The 19272-nt window shown below is 40.9% G+C and overlaps 2 protein-coding genes across 7 annotated transcripts in view; one reads left to right on the top strand and one right to left on the bottom strand.

Annotated features, from left to right (window-relative positions):
* LOC134469405 (dynein axonemal heavy chain 8-like) overlaps positions 1-8465 on the bottom strand; it is an 81995-nt gene extending 73530 nt beyond the window's left edge. For 2 of the 4 annotated variants that reach the window (XM_063223635.1, XM_063223633.1), the window contains exons 1-22: positions 8265-8465; positions 7747-7894; positions 6021-6155; positions 5834-5918; positions 5587-5738; positions 5209-5398; positions 4906-5069; positions 4633-4809; positions 4440-4553; positions 4241-4348; positions 4056-4157; positions 3347-3493; positions 3018-3215; positions 2849-2925; positions 2653-2752; positions 2430-2549; positions 2211-2346; positions 1847-2034; positions 1623-1703; positions 1409-1525; positions 467-586; positions 177-306 (exon numbers count right to left, since the gene is read on the bottom strand). In XM_063223635.1, the coding sequence (XP_063079705.1) occupies positions 177-306; positions 467-586; positions 1409-1525; positions 1623-1703; positions 1847-2034; positions 2211-2346; positions 2430-2549; positions 2653-2752; positions 2849-2925; positions 3018-3215; positions 3347-3493; positions 4056-4157; positions 4241-4348; positions 4440-4553; positions 4633-4809; positions 4906-5069; positions 5209-5398; positions 5587-5738; positions 5834-5918; positions 6021-6155; positions 7747-7860 (2755 nt within the window). In that variant the 5' untranslated portion in view covers positions 7861-7894; positions 8265-8465. Of the gene's footprint in view, positions 1-176; positions 307-466; positions 587-1408; positions 1526-1622; positions 1704-1846; positions 2035-2210; positions 2347-2429; positions 2550-2652; positions 2753-2848; positions 2926-3017; positions 3216-3346; positions 3494-4055; positions 4158-4240; positions 4349-4439; positions 4554-4632; positions 4810-4905; positions 5070-5208; positions 5399-5586; positions 5739-5833; positions 5919-6020; positions 6156-7746; positions 7899-8264 lie in introns of those variants that run through there. The other 2 variants (XM_063223631.1, XM_063223632.1) reach the window with 2 other exon arrangements.
* On the top strand, positions 7824-19175 carry bpnt1 (bisphosphate nucleotidase 1). Of its 3 annotated transcripts, XM_063223636.1 has the most exons (12): positions 7827-7913; positions 8482-8533; positions 8722-8836; positions 9623-9744; positions 9877-9981; positions 10820-10927; positions 12756-12804; positions 13627-13728; positions 14314-14405; positions 15160-15357; positions 15845-15950; positions 18409-19175. In XM_063223636.1, exons 4-12 carry the CDS (start codon positions 9625-9627, stop codon positions 18552-18554), a joined length of 1026 nt encoding a protein of 341 aa, XP_063079706.1. In that variant the 5' UTR covers positions 7827-7913; positions 8482-8533; positions 8722-8836; positions 9623-9624; the 3' UTR covers positions 18555-19175. The 3 variants fall into 3 exon arrangements, with proteins under 3 accessions (XP_063079707.1, XP_063079706.1, XP_063079708.1); XM_063223637.1 differs by lacking the exon at positions 8482-8533 and having other exon boundaries at positions 7824-7913; XM_063223638.1 differs by lacking the exon at positions 13627-13728 and having other exon boundaries at positions 7830-7913.
* The last annotated feature ends 97 nt before the right edge of the window (positions 19176-19272 follow it).

Genomic DNA, 19272 nt, shown 5'->3' with positions numbered 1-19272 from the left:
GAAAGGATGCATTGAAGTTACAAATAAGCATATTCATCTGTGAATCAGGTTAATACCATAGTACATCATAAAAAAGTTTTACTAAAACCAAAGGAAATACTTTATCGCCAAAATTCTATGGGTATATGACATAACTGTTACTGTATATCCTTTCTCCAGACCCCTGCTGTACCTACCTGCAGGAGTGGTTGTTTTGGTATCTTTTGGTACATAGATGCTGTTGAAGATGTCAATGAGTTCCCTCACAGCCTCCTCTACATGCCTGCTCTTCAGGTCCAAAATTCCTGCCCATTGTTTGCATTGATTCTATAGTCAAATATTCACACACATACACACACAACACAAACACACACAGGTCCACCTTCAGTGACGCGTTGTAACACACCCAGTATACATAAAATATACAGTATACATTTCATGTTCTATATCATAAGAATGCATCCAAAGTCTTAGCACAATGAACCACCTCATTGATTGACACTAGTTCTTGCAGAGTAGATGGCCTGTCATCGGGGAGGTTGATGAGGGTGGTCTCTGAGATGTCCTGAAGCACAGCATCAATCTGCATCTCACAGATATCTCTCACCTTGTGGAGAAAAAAAGATGTCAGGAAGCAAAAGAAACAAAGGTAACAAAGAAAAGAACACATACATCCGTCTCAAAAAGATTGGGTGTAGGACTAGCAAAGTCACATGAAAACTGACAAATAAAGTCTGCGACACCAAACTCCCGTTTTTCTTACTTTAATGTGACGTTTCGGGCAGTAGAGTAAGAGAAACGGGAGCTTGGTGTTACAGACTTTATTTTCAGCTTTCAAGTAAACTCATGCAAGTCATCAAAAGTCTGTCTAACGATTGTTTACAGCTAAACTCTTTTGACTGACATGACCTGATCAGTGGATGAGACTCTTCACAGACTATTGCATTAGGATTTGCCACATTTGGTTTAAATTGACAACAAGGTTACACTTTACTTTACGGATCGCTAATAAGGTGGTCATTTCGTGTTAATTTCATAGTTATTTCATAGTTATTTCAGGGTAATAACGGTTTGTTTTTAGTAACAACAGCAAAATAACCATACAGTTTCCAGTGCATTGTGTGTGTGTGTGTGTGTGTGTGTGTGTGTGTGTGTGTGTGTGTGTGTGTGTGTGTGTGTGTGTGTGTGTGTGTGTGTGTGTGTGTGTGTGTGTGTGTGTGAACAAAGTGTCACTGTGCTGCGAGTCATCAGGGTGTCACCACAATGCACTGGAAACTGTATGGTTATTTTGCTGTTGTTACTAAAAACAAACAGTTATTACCCTGACATAACTATGAAATAACTATGAAATTAACATGAAATTACCACCTTATTAGCGATCCGTAAAGTAAAGTGTTACCGACAACAAATATGATGCTCTACAGTATACCTTCTTCAGGAGATGGCTAAGGTCGGACAATGCCGTGTCAATGTTGGTGAAATATTTATCCAAGATCAGCGATGACCAGTTCAGCAGAACTAAGCCATGACGGAGCACAGAATCCACCTGAACAGGTTAAATACATCAACACAGAAGTTGAGAAACTTACTCAAACACTTCAACAAAGTGTATGTGAATGTCAAGACCATACAAAAGGACAGACCTGTTTTATCTTTGAAGTCATCAGATTGTAGAAGACGGGAGTAATTTTCTTCAGGAGCTCTTCGTAGTTGCTCAGGAAAGTCTAAAAAGAAACAGGGTTTTTTTTTACCCCAAATAACTTTATATTGATCATTCTGCCTGACCTAATACTGAATTACTCCGATATCACATTGTACTGAGATATAGTACATAGTAAATGACAGAAAAAGCAGACTTAATTCACACCTCTAAGCGAAGTCGACTGGCCATAATGGACTTCTCATTCTTAACCAGGCGCAGTGCCTGCTCAGGAACTACCAGCCCCATCTTTTGCATACACTTTGTCTCTCGAATAATCTCTGATATTTTGGGGTCGAAATTCACCATCAGCTTTCCAGTATCAGGATGCAGTACCAGCAATGTGGCTTGAAGAGCTAGATGGAAAACATGCATAAATGGGTTGAATATATTAAATGAAGTGCAAAATAAATAGCATGAGAGTGTCATGGAATCATCATTTAATTGGTATTTAAACGATTAATGATTTAAAATGATTTAAATTTAAATTTGTGCATTTAAATATCTGAACAAACTGTGTGATGAGACTTGCCATACTGCAGCTGGGAAACATCCCTCATCCAGGATCTGTGGTAAAGAATCTCAAATTCCACAAGAGTAGACGCTGTCTTGTTGTACATCTTAACCACATCCTTACCCTCTTGAGACGATAAAATATCCGAATTTTCCTGCACAGCAAAAAATCAATGTCTGAGAACTATTTTATTGAAAAGGTGTCAATCAGTCCAATAAGAATCCACAAAATATTTACCTCTATAAACGTAAGAGGCTCTTGTATCTTTCGGAACAACTGCTTGACCCAGAGTATTTTTCCAGCAATGGGTGGCATGTTCCTGGCTACTGGAGGATCCTCCCTGTGGAGTTGATACAGCTGAGGACAACACATGAGGATCATAAATATCTGTCACAATTACAAGAGTTGGCAGAGGATTGCATTGACTTTGCCTAAATGTAAAAAGGAATGAACATAAGACCTTTCTGACGCCTTCCAGTTCTGAGATGTAGTGCTGGAGAATGATTTTCACAGCGCTGGAGATTTCAGCTTGCAGACAGGGCAGGTTTAATTTCTGAAACCTGAGGAATACCAAAAAAAAAATCATTTTGAGAATTTGCTATAACAAAAATGGGGTGAGTGGTCCCCACTTGAGGCTCTTCTTATGATCCATTCACCTTTGTAAAAGACGCAAGGCATGCTGAGATGACACGATCTTTGAGAAGCAGGAGTTCATGAAAGCCTGAAGCTGGTTCTGGAGAGGGATGAGAAGGAAATTAGGGATTGAGAAAAACATTTATTTTCAAAATTCAAAAGTCCCAAAGTAACAAGACTGTCATTGTGTACCTCAAGGTGGCCCATCTGTGTCATGAACTCTGCAAAGTCTACTTCGAACTCAGCTTTTCTGGGTGCAAGGAAATCATATTGCTTTTTCTTCATGGTTAAATATATATTTTGAAATTTTGTAGCTAATGTATCAATTCCCTCAATGGTGGACTTGCTGAGCACCGAAAATGTCTTTATGGCAAATATCATCTGCGATATCTGTAATGGAAACAAAATAAAAGTTCAGAATTCATACAATTCAGAATTCAACAATTAATGAGCTTAATGTATTATATAATATACCTAGAGTGACATAAAACATTGTTTGGATGTGAGTAAGGAGAGGGTACCTTCTCAAGTCGTTTGCTAAATCCTTCAAATTTTCCAAAAATATACATTTCTGAGACCTCAAAAGGCTGCTCGCCAGGCCTTTCAAGGGTTTCCTTCTTCGTCTTATGGAAGCAGGACTGATACTCCCGGAACAGGGAAATGCATTCCTAATGTAATAATTACAGAACAGTTAGCAGTCAGAATGGTTTGTTACATGGTTTGTACACTTTTCTGAGTTGTCCGCTGGTGGGGAAATATCAGTGAATTAACAATCAGTCTTCCAATTAAACCCAAGGGGATTTTTAAAGGTACACTGTGATTTTTAGTTGTTTCTTTCCAGAATTCGCGCTACCCATTCACTTACGCTACCTTTTTCATGAATAATTACCACCACCATCAAATTCTATGTATTCATTATTACTGGAAAAATTGCACTTTTCATACATGAAAAGGGGGATCTTCTCCATGGTCCCCCATTTTGAATTTCCAGAAATAGCCATTATGCGCTGCCAAAATGACTGTAGGGCCTACTTGGGCCATACTAGAAAATTTTAGTTTATTACTTAGTAAACTTTCATGAAATTTGGCAATAGGCAGCCCAGTTTCAATGAACAGCATAGTTGCAGTGCCTTTTTTGACCATTTCCTGCACAGTTTAAAATGTCAAGTCAAAAACACAACACAATATGGTCATCATATACAGTATAAACCTGGTGCTTTGGTAGGATACCTCTATTTTCTTTAAGACCACTTCAGTGTCTTGGTCCCATATCCGATTGGAGCCGCTGTCTGTAATATAGGCTCTACAGGCTGTTACCATCTGATTTGTAACCTGACCAAAAGAATAACGTATTACAATGATGAACATCTAAATACAGTAAATAGCGGTACATAGAGATTACAGAAAGTACTTACTTTTATGAAGAGGGAGGTCATTCTCTTGGAAGTGTTATAGTAGCGTGACACGCTGTGAATCATTCTGATTGCATTGATGAGGTTCTGAACACTTTTAGCCATGGTAACCTAAAAAACAAAATATAATGTTTTACCAACACCAGGAAATTGAATGGAATGCAGCAGGACAATGATACATAAAACCAAAAGCAGTACTTACCGGGTCATTGTTGTAAAGAGGCTGGCAAACTTTTTCCAGTGTATATAGGAACTTCACATTATCTTTAGCTTCATTAGCACAGTCTGTTATTCTGGCATCTAATTCTCTCCACAGCTAAAAGCAAGACAACACATATTATGTTTAGTAATAAACAGAATTTTGATCTGAAACCAGTCATGTTTGAATGATCTACCTTCAGTGATTTGGAGCGACTGATGTTGAGCACATTGATGACAGCTTTGCACTCAGGGCTCTTGATATGATCAATGATGGAGTTGAACTTGGCAGACATCCTCTTCCAGTGTTCAAGCTCAGTGAGGGGTCCGGATGCATCAGCCTCTTTCCTCATCTGATCACTCTCAGTGAGGACCTTCACAAAGCACACAAGAATAATCTTAGGTCTCCATTAAGATATCTGGACTTGAAGGACAACAGAGTGCCTGGTTCATTTTGGCTGAAAGCATACCTGTTCAATCTGCTTGTACCACATCATAAGAACATCCTCCAGCTGATGCACTCTGTCCATATCTGCAGCGGCTGCTTTTATGTCCTCAAATGAAACAAGCTTAGTGAAGTCAATGTCTGTGGGTTCATTGAGATGAACAGCTCCTTCAATGCTCACCTGGATACCTACATAGTGTATGCAGAAGAAATGAGAATTGAAAGTTTAATCATAGAGAACACAACACTTAATTTATCAACTCATTTGGAAATGCTCTTAGATCACATATGCACTGGGTTAGGCCATTCAACGGTCACTGTTCCTTACCATCTAAGAAGCTAACATAGCGTGAGATTGTGTCTTTAAAGTTCTGCTTATCCTTGTCTCCATGTTTAGATTCATTTAGTGCTCCCCAGTTTTCCGTTGCACCAACAGCTGGCACCAGGATTTTGGACAGCAGGTTCCTAGTGCCTTTTAGAAGACCATTTCGAGCATCCAGCATTGAAAAGTATATTTCCTTCAGAAAAAAAGAGAGAAAACATGTAGGCTAATTATAGAAGAGAAATGGGATTGGTGAATCGGCATAATGAAGTTGACAAGCAAAATAACCAACCATGTAAATGTACAAAACTGTTCTCAATCCTGGACCTCACAATAATGCAGACGGAAAATATATGAGTCAGTGAGAATAATAATAATCCTCACCTCATGAATGTTTTTTGGATTAATGACAGCATCAACTTTAGTGCGGACAAAAAACAGGCAAATCCCTGTAAGGCATGTCTCTGATAGGCTTGCTAAAACCAGCCGCATCATTTTGGATCCTTTTGCCATTCCAGGAAATGTTCGGCCACATTCTGAAAGAGACATGATCACACATCATGTAAAATACATAATTTAAACACAACTTGTATTATTCTGTACATTTATAAAGATAAAGACTAATGTCTACCTATTCCAGGAACCTCAGCTTCTTGATACACAAATGCAATCGTCTTGCTTCCTCCTTTGGCAAAGAAACGATCAAAGGGCTCCAACTAAAAACAAAAACAAATCATTTGACTTTTCTCAGCATAGTCAATGGCTACAACTGGGACATATGAGATTTCAATTATTTTAGGAATAATATGTAAACTTACAGATGAATTGTCAAGAATAAAATCTTCCACCACTGGAATCTCTAGGGAGAGTCGGTCTGCCAGGATTTCAAACATGTACTTGTGGGCTGGGGTAAGTTTGGTTTTGCGAACCTCTCTTGCCTCCTTGTGTCTTGCCTTGAAAACAAAATTGTGAATGTTATATAATGTATGCCTGTCTCTGTGTTTTCTGAGAAACAGAACAAATAAACCACATAGAGAAGTAACATTATCTACTTATACCCATTTAACCCTCACATCATTGTAAAAAGAGGTCATTTCATTGACCAGCCTTACTATGAATGTTAATTAATTATTTGGTAGAAATGTGTAACACCCTTTTTTAACTTCTTGTATGACCATGTAATAATACAGTGATTATGTGCTTCATATTTCATTTTATAGCTCATTCATTTAATAATACATTTACCCTGCACTGCACCATACAGTTTTTTATGAAAAACGGGAAAATGATGCATGGGTGCAAGCAAGGTAAATAAAATATGATACAAAAACTGGATTGCACATCCTAATTTCAAAGCCAAAATATTACATGGACCATACTACAGATGGGAGAAAAAAAAAATCATGTCTGTAAAATAATTGTATTACTGAGAGTAACTTTTGTTCATCATCGGTGTATGATGACAAAATAAATAAATAATTTCAAGATGATGTCGGGAAGCAGTAATTGATATCACATGGGGGGTGAAGAAGAAGAAGAAGAAGAAGAAGAAGAAGAAGAAGAAGAAGAAGAAGAAGAAGAAGAAGAAGAAGAAGAAGAAGAAGAAGAAGACATCCATCAAAGAACTTGGATATTGCATCTATATATATATATATATATATATGATGTCTAAACATGATCTGGAGAAGCTAATACATGCCTTCATTTCTAGTAAAGTCGATTACTGTAACAGTCTGTTTACTGGCCTCCCAAATAAGACCATTAAACAGCTTCAACTGGTACAAAATGCAGCTGCAAGGGTTCTAACAAAGACAAGGAAGTTTGACCACATTACTCCAATTTTAAGATCGCTGCATTGGCTCCCAGTAAGCTACAGAATTGATTTTAAGGCAATGCTACTTGTATTTAAATCATTAAATGGAATGGGACCCACATATCTACTGGATATGTTTCAGCTGTATGCACCGGCCAGGTCACTAAGGTCAACGGAGAAGAATTTGCTGGTGATTCCAAAAGTCAAAACAAAATGTGGAGAGGCAGCCTTTAGCTTCTATGCTTCAAAGCTTTGGAACCAGCTTCCAGATGACGTAAAAAATGCACCCACTATTGATAGCTTTAAATCTAGACTCAAGACAAAGCTGTTCTCAGATGCTTTCTTAAATTATTGAATGAAAAGACGGTAAAATAAGAGAAGTAAATTAGTAAAATAAGAATTGTTTTTCAAGGTTTTATGTTTATTTATGTTTTATTTTATTATTATTTTTACCTTATGTTTTATCTTAATGTTTTAAATGTTTTTTTGACTCTAATTCATTTCCCTGTTTTCCTTTCATTTACATTTGTTAACTTTGTGAAGCACATTGAGTTGCACCTGTGTATGAAATGCGCTATATAAATAAACTTGCCTTGCCTTGCCTTGCCTATATCAAAGAACAACAGGAAAGGAGTGTCCTGTTAGCCATCTTTTTCGTGTACTAACATTGCACATGCCTACTGCACAGAATTTATTCAATCTACAGGAAAAAAAATACTATATATATTTACCTGCTTCTCCTTGACAGTCTCCACGGCATGGGCATTGCTCCCTGACCGACGGAAAACACTCCCCCGCCGACGGTCAGGTCCCTCGGGGGGTGGCAATGTGTTGTGCTCGCTCATCTTTAGTCCTACACCAGATCACGGTTTGAGTGAACTACAACAGAGTAATCAGGGTAAGATCTGTTAGTGATTCATTCATAAAAGAGTGTAACTGTGACACGCTTGCATTTTTGTGCCGTGCGTGAAATGTGAATGCAGGTCCTGAATCGTCCCAAATTAGCCATCCGGCTATCGAAAAAACTGTTTATCTCGAGTATGGCTAGGTCAGATGGGATGATTTATGATTAATACTATATCATGACATATATCAAAGTTTAAGCAATAACAACCCAGAGTCTGAAGTTATATTCACCTCTACAACTTTGCGTCATTACGGTTTACCTATCGATCATCCTTGAATTAAAATCTAGGCATCGGAATATTAGCCACTATTTAGCTGTTAGTTTGCGTAGAAGCTAACCTACCTTCGGTGCTTTGGCGTTGAGATAAGTTGCTGGAAGACCCTTATGTCATGTTGTTTGGTAACTCGTAGTCGTTACTTGAGTGACTACAACTACTACGTGAAAATAATTCAAATATTTTAGACTTCACACATATTACAAGAGATGGCAATAATTTAGCTAATGTAACGACCACCAGACCTCCTGTTTGACAGTTTGATTCTTTGTCCGTTATCCCCAGCATTTGAACTCGGCACGCACGAGGGATGCGTGGCCTGTCCTATCATGAAGTGGTAAGAAATAAAACAATGCAATACAACATTGAAAATAAAGTTCACCAATCACAATGTTTATGTTTCATTATATTATGTCTTTGCGAGGATTTCGCTTCGCTTGCTTCATTGCAAACTCGTAGTTGCTAGTAGGTTGATCTCCTTTTTGTTTTTTATTTGTTTGTTTTTTCCCCTCGTTTAATATGAAGGGCTTTAAGACCATGCAGACGCCCTCTCAAAGCAGGCGTCTCAAGACGACCGTGAGGACAGGCTGGCTAACCAACTGTGTAGAAGAGTCCTTCGTAAGGTGACAGCGAAGATACGGTATGATAATGGTTTCTTTTCTTTCTTCGTATTTTCACTCCACATTAGATTGTAGGTCTTATGATTTGACGGCCTGATTGACCACCTAGCATAACTGCCTAGTTAGCAACTGTCTTTGACAGTTTGCTAGATACACTCACTGCTCTTAGGTAATGTAGGTAATATAACATGTAATGCTTACTCAACAGCTAAGGATTACGGAAATATGTCTAACGTAAAATGCCTGCGTTGTGTATTCTTATACATCTCATAATCTACACAGGTGGCAGACTTAGGTGGCAGAGTTTGTATGATAATGGTTGAAGAACAGGAGGCCTTGGCTACTTAGTGGCGTCTCGCCTGAAGTGAAACATTGAAACGTTATTTCTAGATGTATTCCTAAGTCAGTGCCAGCCAAGTACACTGTGGTGTTGTTAGATAGGCAACATGTGTATCTGGTTACAGTGTTACCAGGGAGTAAGGATACCTCAGGGAATTGCCTTCAGTAGAACTGTCTTCGAAGTGTGTTGTACAGTAGAGTTGTACAGTATGCACTCTGTGACCATGCCTATCAGTCAGCATGCCTTTTGTGTGTCCTGAGAGTACAGGTATGTGGGCGTGTAATTAATGACCTACCTTTTGAAAGAGCTGTAAAATCACACTCCACAAACACGGTCATAGTCAGGTGAGGCAGAGTGCAATCACAATGTCATGGTGACAAAGCAAAAAAAAGAGAGAACCATAGAGAGCCCTGTTGAGCAGCAATGTTTATTCAATCACACATCCCATCCAATTACTTTCTTTCAGCTATGGCAAGCAAACCAGCCCTCCTAATGAGGTTGATGGCCTCGGCCTATGCAGTGGCAGAGAAGTCTGGGGCTATCGCCCGGAGGGTGATGCAGAGTGGTGACCTGGGCATTGTGGAGAAGGTAGGGGAGCATGTGCAGATAAGAGGCGTCCTCATTTTGCTATTTGCCTATTAATCTATCAATTTGTTTACCAAAGCTGCAAGTCATGCCTGCAAAATGGTAATAAAATGAATGCGCTGTAACCATGTGCAGACAGGAGCCAATGACCTGCAGACTGCGGCTGACCGCTTGGTCCAACAGAGCATCTGTGCATCCCTCTCCCGCAGCTTCCCAAAGGTCACCATCATTGGAGAAGAGGTGAGGTGTCACTCTTGGTGCTTTCCCTTCACAGGTGGACACAATAGACTGCGAAAGCAAAAGTCCTGCTGTGTATCCCTTAAATCTTCCGGTATGCCTGTTAGGCTGTCCACAGCCCTTCTGCATGATTTAACATGGTGGATACATAGAGTAGAGCAGAGTATCATTTACCTTAATTTCCCTCTGTATTAATAAAATATACTTTACTCAACGTACTCTACTCTATCCACCTCATTGAATCAGGCAGAAGGGCTATGGACAGTCTAACAGGACCTACAAGTACATGTAGGATACCAGAAATGCTGTGAGGGCACAAAAAGTGTTTTGTGTAATTATTGGGTGGGACAGATATGAAGGATTTTTGCTTTCTGGACCTGGGGTGTCCACCTCCGTTAAATGTATAGTGTAGAGATGGAGATGTGAAGACAGCATGTATGACTGCAAAACTGCTGATGTAGACCGGTGAAGAGTCTCATCTGTCCAGGTCACTCATGTTATACTATGGGTTGAAAACAACTGGGCTTATTTTCATTAGAGTGTGTGAACAATGTTTTATTGACTCCTAAAGTCCCATTCTTCATCGGATCGTCAGGTTCTTTGGACGGGGAGCAACGAGTTACATGTATAGCAGGATTATATAATCTCATTACAAAAAATAATATAGCCTTTGAGTTACAATTTCAACAACATGTAATTACATTTGCTTAAAAGAAAATATGAACCATTTCAGTTTTAATCACGTCCAAATAGTGTAAGCAAAGTTCCAATGTATTTAATAATAATGGGCTATTTTTTTATTGCTTTGCACATCTGTCTTGTACAAAACATAACATAACAGGACCTGCCTGCAGCAGTAGTGGAGGAGGATCTGATCGAGACCACTCAGACAGAGGAGGTCCTGCTGAAGCCCTGTCCTCCTGAATACACCAGCCTGAAGGAGGAGGAGGTGAGAGAGAGCAGAGGGACTCTACTCTACCATTGGAAATGACTGATGTGTATCCTGCTGATACACAGTAGATACTTGATACCGGGTTCGGGATTCTGTAGAAAGACTTTACTTAATCATTAGAGCATTGCATATAACAGCATCACTGTAGCAGTACTGGTAACCAACTAACAACTAACTGACTTAAGACGTAGAACGTACATTGCGTGCGTGCACATGCTAGTGTGTTACAATTTGTCACGTGAATCGTATATTATAGAAACTGGTTCATAACATCACACAAATGTTGTACACCCGCTTTCTTTGTAAACAGACAGTAAAAACCTTCATTAGAATACATAAACAAATTATTATTTATTACAATATGTTTTATTGTCATACTCATGAATGTCATTCACGTCCAATGAAAGGTTTGTGTTCAAAAAATAAGGGGGGGGTCTTTCTTTTTTATCTTCTTCTTACAGTAGGTGACACAGCCCTTCCATGCAAATGGAAACACCAGCAATCTGACCCGCTGGTTTCTGAAAAAGCTCATTCCCATAATAACAACAGACAGGACACTAAACAGTTGCTTAAAGCGATGGTTCGGAGTAGAATCACCCTAATGCCATTTGAACCGTGACACCCATCCACCTTTACACCCGAAGTGTTTTCTGCCGCAGGCTTACATCAACAGAGTTGCCGTGTTATTCGATGTTTATTCCGGATAGCTTGACTCAAGCGCATATGGATACTGGGCACCGTCTCCAAACTTTCCCCACAAAAATAACATGTCATGACACCAAACTTCTTCAGTATAACAAATGTGGTTTGTACTCACAAAAAGATGAATTTGAAACTTTGTACATAGTCCAGGAGTTTATTAGTAACAACACACGAGACGATTAGCTTTTCTGCTGCTAAACATCCGTCGACGTCACTTCCTCCAGCTGGGACTGTCCACTTATTGTAAGGTTTGTGTTTTAGTCCACAGCCAGGATATATGCACGAGTGTGGCATCGTCTTCTATTTATTAAATGTGGTAAAATTTAAATCCGAAGTGGTTAATTTCTAGTTGTAGCGCAAGCTGTCTTTTTGAGTTTTCCGCCTTCCGGACTCACGTGTATTTGTTTCCATCAACAAAGTCCCAGCTGGAGGAAGTGACGTCGACGGATGTTTAGCAGCAGAAAAGCTAATCGTCTTGTGTGTTGTTACTAATAAACTCCTGGACTATGTACAAAGTTTCAAATTCATCTTTTTGTGAGTACAAACCACATTTGTTATACTGTAGAAGTTTGGTGTCATGACATGTTATTTTTGTGGGGAAAGTTTGGAGACGGTGCCCAGTATCCATATGCGCTTGAGTCAAGCTATCCGGAATAAACATCGAATAACACGGCAACTCTGTTGATGTAAGCCTGCGGCAGAAAACACTTCGGGTGTAAAGGTGGATGGGTGTCACGGTTCAAATGGCATTAGGGTGATTCTACTCCGAACCATCACTTTAAGTTGCATGTTAGGACATAGTTATTACCACTTTTGTAACAGCAAAGTGTATTACAGGTATTAGAGGTTGTGTGAAAGGTGGGCACTGGTAGCTCAGAGGGTTTTGAGGGTTGGGGAACAAGGGGAGATTTCTCCTGACGTTTGAGATGCTACATGTAGACTTGTGAAACTGAAATTCTCAGAATGGCATATTGAAAATTCCCCTCAGCCCTGTATTGTTTCACCCTTGTGTGTAGATATGATAGTGTCTTCCAGTGGGAGATAAACTATGCATCCCAAAGAGTGGGGTATCGTTGACTCCCTTGTCTAATCAGATTTTTTTTTTGCCCTATCCAAACCTAAGTTAGTGGTCTGGGTTGATCCACTTGATGGCACCAAGGAATACACTGAAGGTAAGAAAGAGTTCATCACCCCTGTTGTGTCATGTACATTGATGAGTGCATGACGTGAAGGACAGCACTCGTCAGTTTTTTTTTGTTCATTTTTTTTAATTCGCCTAAATTACAAACGTTTCGGGCAGAGGCCTTCAGCAGGTTACATTACACGCTAAAGAAGGGCTCTGCCCGAAACATTTGTTGGCAAATTAACAAAGAAAACTCTGTAGATTGCTGTCCTTCGCTTTATTCACTCATCTATGTTTTAAGTTCGATTCAGCACCCAGTGGAAGACTGTATTAATCATTAGGGGATAGTGTGAGCGCGTCTCCTCCACTTTACATGTGTCATGCACATTACAAGTGACAATCACCTGTCTCCCTTCTGTGCTTGCAGCTGTTGCCATGCCACACTAGCCCTCACATTTCTGGTTTACTGGTTCAGACCTTGCCATTTTTTCAGCTCACTGCATTCATATTAAGAACACTCATTCACTCACTGACCGATATAGCAATTTCAGATTAGTGTGTACTCCAAAGAGACTTAAACACCATCGTGGGGGCTTGAAAGTGGGCTTTTCTCATTGGCTATTTGTTACATCTCTGGTGTCTTTTCGGGGGTGCTGCTAATGCTGGCTCATAAGCATTCTTGTCTGACAGCTCCTCTATGCTCTTGTAAGTTGTAACCATTTGCATTGCTCTCTGTCCCTCTCTCTGGCTCGCTCTGCCTGTGTCTCTCTTTCTCTTTTGCCTGCTTACTGCATCTTTCCTCCTCTGCATCCCTGCTCCCCATCTTCCATCCTTGTGCCCCTGCTCCTGTCCCCCCACCCCTGTGCTGTAGCGGCGCGCGTGCTGGGCAGCATCCCCCTCCCCCACCCCCACAACAGACTGAAGGCCCTCTCAGACTCAGATACCGACCTTCAGCTGCTGGCTACTGCACTCCGTAGGCTCAGCACATCACGGGGCAGGGGCGGGGCTTACAGGGGTCACAGGGTGACATGAGTCAGGTGCAGAGAGAGAGAGAGAGACAGAGACAGACAGATTGTGGAGCAGCCACGGCACTTACTTGAGGGAAGTGACGTACATTTGAATCAGCTAGTACAGGGATGGGCAACTCGATGCGGCCCGTAGATAACATAGTAGGCCTAACTTAAAAAATAATGACCTTTTAAAAAAAAAGACTTCTGAATCAATCTGTTGTAATTATACTGTTGGCCCATTGAGTGTTGACCATAGAGTATTCTATTCCTTCCAAACAATATGGGCAGTCAGTGAGCAACCAACAGCACCCCCAACTCTGTGAATTGGGTGGAGTCAGATCCGTGGCCATGTGGCCCTCCGATGATGGCGATGAAAAAATGAGGCCCTCATCATCATAAAAGTTGCCCATGCCTGAGAGCTAGTATTTGTGTGATGGAGAGGCGGTTACACCCTGTATATTTGTGTGTTGTGCCGTGTGGCTGCAGTGTTGTTAATATTACACATACTGGCTTGTGTGAATCAGTGCATTGTTTTTGCTTCACTTCAGGGCTGCTTGATCATGTGACTGTGTTGATTGGAGTGGCATACGGGGGCAAAGCCATCGCCGGAGTCATTAACCAGCCTTTCTACAACTACCAGGTATGAGATTTCATGGAATGGGTTTGTATATCATTTGTTAAGCTTGTGTATATGCCATACTGTACACATGCAGTATAACCTTGGTTCCCTGTGGGAGAGAAACAAGGAAAAGCACAGATGTGTTCGAGCTTTCATAGCATGTAATTGTCAATAATCGTACAGCTATACGGTACATGTAGTAGAACTGCTGTCACCTGGGGGCAGGGGCGCCGGCAGAAATGTTGGGCCCCATGAAAGATTTCAATGTGGGCACCCTTAAGGGCCCCTGTCAGTGCTGTTAGTGCTTGGGCTAGGGATGTTAACCAGTAGCCGTTTAAGCGGTAGTCGACCGGATCAACGTTAACCGGTTAAACATTTATTCCATATTTCTGTGTTGTCCTAAGAGAATCGACTCTAACGTGAACTGCTCTGGGGTTGGACACTATTCTAATTGCAGCTCTGATCAGTTACTCTGTGGAGTAATGCTGAGGCGAAGAAGGCCATAAGGGCCGAAACGCGTAGGCATTGTAGCCAAATAAAAAACGTAAAAAATTGTAACCTTGAGTGCTCCAGCATTTGTCTACCTGGACCAAGTTTGAGAGCCTATACTGTACACTGATGAGCACCAAGGGAAAAAGTCCCAAAAGCACTCCAACTATCTGTTTGTGTTTGATACTCTGTGGTTACTCCGAAACTATGGCAGTTGTTTTTTTTTTTTACCTCTACTTTTGCCACCTCTGCAGTAAATTAAGTCAGCTATGTTGTGTGCCCTTAGCTGGGCGCCGGGGCTGCGTTAGGACGGACCATGTGGGGAGTCCTGGGGCTGGGAGCATTCGGCTTCCAACTACAGGAGGTTCCGAGCGACCAGCGCATTGTCACCACCACCCGTTCCCATAGCAACAAGGTGGTGACGGACTGTGTGGCGGCCATGGATCCAACCTCGGTGATCAAAGTAGGAGGGGCAGGGAACAAAGTAAGTGGGGCCAATATTTCATCAGCTAATTTGTACGTTTACAGAGCGCTTAGTCCTCTGATGATGATGATACCTCATATGCTTTCTGAACATCTACAAAATGAGAATTCGGCATACAACGAGGGGGATTTTTAACACAACAGTCTGACAACTACATAATACTGATGTCGAACTCAAACAAAAGGGAGAAAAATAAATGAATTACTCCAGGAAGAGTTGAAACTGGGGATGGTGTGCACTGTGTAGACTACATGTATTACCCATATTACAAGTATTCCATTTCGTGGATTTTTTTTATTTCTAGAATTACATTAAAATTATAAACTTTTATACATTATAGAGTGATAGCCCACATTTTAAACTACTTCAAGAAACGGAGCTTCTTAGTATTAGTATTACTATTTACATATCAAGCTCAAAAACCCCATGAAAACAGGATTTCAAAGAATTACAGTAGTGTGATGAAATCCCATTTGTCATTTGCTAGATTGTGCAGCTGGTGGAGGGGAAGGCCTCTGCTTACGTGTTTGCCAGCCCAGGCTGTAAGAAGTGGGACACCTGTGGACCTGAAGCCATCCTGCATGCAGTGGGCGGTAAGATCCTCTCTCTCTTTAATTCACTCATCCAGTATGTAGGGCAGTCATGGGTAAGTGGTTAGGGCATCAAGCCTTGTAGCCCAAAGGTTGCCGGTTCGACTCCCGACCCGCCTGGTTGGTGGGGGGAGTAATTATTATTAGCCAGTGCTCTCCCCCATCCTCTTCCATGACAGAGGTACCTGGAGCATGGTACCGTTCCGCCACACTGCACCCTTGGGGGCTGCCCCCTTGCACGGGTGTGTGACATTTTTAAAACGTTTTATTCTTTATTTGTGCACAGGTCCATGTGCACTTGTGTGCTCTGGAGTGCTGTGTCACAATGCCAATGGGAGTTTCATTATGCACCATCAGTGAATACCAATCTGCGGATAGATGTTAAAATGGCATCTAGAATTAGCCCTTTTCATCAGACATCAGAAAAGTTTTCAAAGCGAAGCAGCAAAAATGACTACTGGTTTCCACAGAAAACAGTGGGCTGCAAGTTAATGCCACCAGGTGCGACTATTCCTGCTTCAAATGCAATGAATAGAAGTGAAAAATACTAATTTCTAAGAAATTATTATAAGAATCTTATACCCTGAGTGTACTATGGGATTTGTCCCCCTCCATCACTTCTCCAAAACAGGGTGGCCTTGAAATATTCAACAAGAAGCTAAAATACTGTGAAAGTACAGAAATGCAAAAGGTTATGTTGCCATTTGAATCTACGTAGATGTCACTTCAAATAAATGAATTTATTACTTACGTAGTACTTGTAGTACAGTATACCTACAGTGCCCTCCATAATTATTGGCACCCCTGGTTGAGATGTGTTAAAAGCCTTAAAATAAATTCAGTGTTTATTGCAGAAGAATACTGTCACGCTGAAAATTGTAGGAAAATGTAGCCTTCAACTCAAATGAATTGTAAGAAAATAAAAAAATCCCTGACTAAAAAATAATTATTTTTCATTAAATCACCTGTTCCACAATTATTGGCACCCTTAACAATTCCCAGGAAATAAATATAATTGAAGCATTTCTGTCATTTCTACAGTAGTTTACAAAGTTTACCAGAGTATGTAGGAACATTTAATTAGTAATTCATCACTTCCTGTTTCCCTGGGGTATAAATATGACGTGACACCGAGGCCATTTGTCTTATCCACTCTTAAACATGGGAAAGACAAAGGAACACAGCATACAAGTGAGGCAGATGTGCGTCGACCTTCACAGGTCAGGCAGAGGCTACAAGAAGATTGCCACTCAACTGCAGCTGCCCATATCCACTGTGAGAGGAATAATTAAGAAGTTCAAAACAACTGGAACAGTGGTAAACAAGCCTGGACGAGGACCCAAGTTTATTTTGCTACCACGCACAGTGAGGAGGATGGTAAGAGAAATCAAAAGATCTCCAAAGCTCACTGTTACAGAATTACAACAAATGGTAGCATCCTGGGGTCACAAAGTCTCCAAATCAACCATCAGGCGCTGTCTACACGCCAACAAGCTGTTTGGGAGGCATGCACGGAGAAAACCTTTCCTCACTCACAATCATAAACGCAAGCGTCTGGAGTTCGCCAAGCGGTATTGGGGCTTCAACTGGGACCGTGTGCTTTGGTCAGATGAGACCAAGATTGAGCTTTTTGGCAACAAACACTCTAAGTGGGTCTGGCGTACCACGAAAGATGCGCATGCTGAAAAGCACCTCATACCCACTGTGAAGTATGGGGGTGGGTCAGTGATGCTGTGGGGCTGTTTCGCTTCCAAAGGCCCTGGGAACCTTGTTAGGGTGCATGGCATCATGAATGCTTTGAAATACCAGGACATTTTAAATCAAAATCTGTTGCCCTCTGCACGAAAGCTGAAGCTGGGTCGTCACTGGGTCTTTCAGCAAGACAATGACCCTAAACATATAGCCAAATCTACACAGAAATGGTTCACCAGACACAAAATCAAGCTCCTCCCATGGCCATCTCAGTCCCCTGACCTCAACCCCATTGAGAACCTGTGGGGTGAGCTGAAGAGGAGAGTACAGAGGAGAGGACCCAGGTCTCTGGATGATTTAGAGAGATTCTGCAAAGAGGAATGGCTGAAAATCCCTCTTTCTGTCTTTTCCCATCTTGTGAAACATTATAGGAGAAGATTAGGTGCTGTTTTGTTGGCAAAAGGGGGTTGTACAAAATATTAACACCAGGGGTGCTAATAATTGTGACACACATTATTTGATGTCAAATAATTATTTCTTTATGTGGGATTTTTTCCCCACTGAATAAATGCACTTGTATTGAAGGTTGGATTTTTCTCTTTTTTTCCATTAAGGTCCCATATTATTTAGAAAAAAAATAAAATAATTGGAAGCTAAAAAACACATCTCAACCAGGGGTGCCAATAATTATGGAGGGCACTGTACATTGATGTGGATGGAGAGATCAGTTAGTACCACCACTAATCCATCTGTACACTACTTCCTTTAGGCAAACTGACTGACATGCATGGGAATGCCTACTGCTACGATGCCAACGTCAAACACATGAACTCGGCCGGAGTGCTGGCCACTCTGCGGAACCACGACTACTACCTCAGCAGAGTACCACAGTCCGTGCGACAGTCACTGTCTTAAAGCTCACAATGTGCCGGGGCGGCCGGTGGGTCAAGCCATCTGACTTCTACAACTGGTGACCAATATGTCAGAACCCACAGTGATTGGTCAAAACAAAAAGTAAGCTGGTGACCTGACTTCAACAACTGGTGGTGGCCAGTATGACAGAACCCACAGTGATTGGTCAGAACAAATAGTAAGCTTATGTCACAATTACTTCTTTAAGAGTTTTGATTAAATCACTGTGGGTTCTGGCCAATGGCCGTACTCTCGTTGGTTCTGACATTTGGACGTGGTGGAGGCATGGACTGGACCAAAAGTCAAAAGTAACCTGACAGCTATTCACAGTTTAAACATGTACAGTATGTATTAATGTAGTTTGAACTCTTATCACATGCCTTCTTGATGAGGAAACAAGCTACTGCTACCATCTTTCAAATAGCAAGACCTATCCATTTATAAATCTGATTATTGCAGAGCTTGCTATATACTGCACCTTAAGATCAATAGTGATTTTTAGAGTGTGTGAAACTGTTGCCAAGTAATATTGTTAATATTCACAATATTCCCCTATTTCCACTCAGTTTGTAAAGGCTCATTTTTATATGCATTAAAGGACCAATTTTTGTCATCTACTGTGTACATCGTTGGGTTTGAATCTCTCTCCATGCTGTTGAGTAGTAATTCCTCACCAGGGCTACATGTAGCATGAGGGGTGTGTGAGCACATGTAAGGTTGT

The sequence above is a fragment of the Engraulis encrasicolus genome, chromosome 18 (assembly GCF_034702125.1).
Source record: "Engraulis encrasicolus isolate BLACKSEA-1 chromosome 18, IST_EnEncr_1.0, whole genome shotgun sequence".
Lineage (NCBI taxonomy): Eukaryota > Metazoa > Chordata > Actinopteri > Clupeiformes > Engraulidae > Engraulis > Engraulis encrasicolus.
The sequence above is the reverse complement of the archived record's forward strand: the minus strand, read 5'-3'. Positions and strand labels throughout refer to the sequence as shown.

Bases quoted from the DNA above. Each gene is read 5' to 3' on its own strand.
- bpnt1 (XM_063223637.1), top strand. From the start codon at position 9,625: ATGGCAAGCAAACCAGCCCTCCTAATGAGGTTGATGGCCTCGGCCTAT. The intron at 9,745-9,876 runs GTAGGGGAGCAT...AACCATGTGCAG, and splicing joins ACCTGGGCATTGTGGAGAAG to ACAGGAGCCAATGACCTGCA. The intron at 14,406-15,159 runs GTATGAGATTTC...GTGTGCCCTTAG, and splicing joins AGCCTTTCTACAACTACCAG to CTGGGCGCCGGGGCTGCGTT.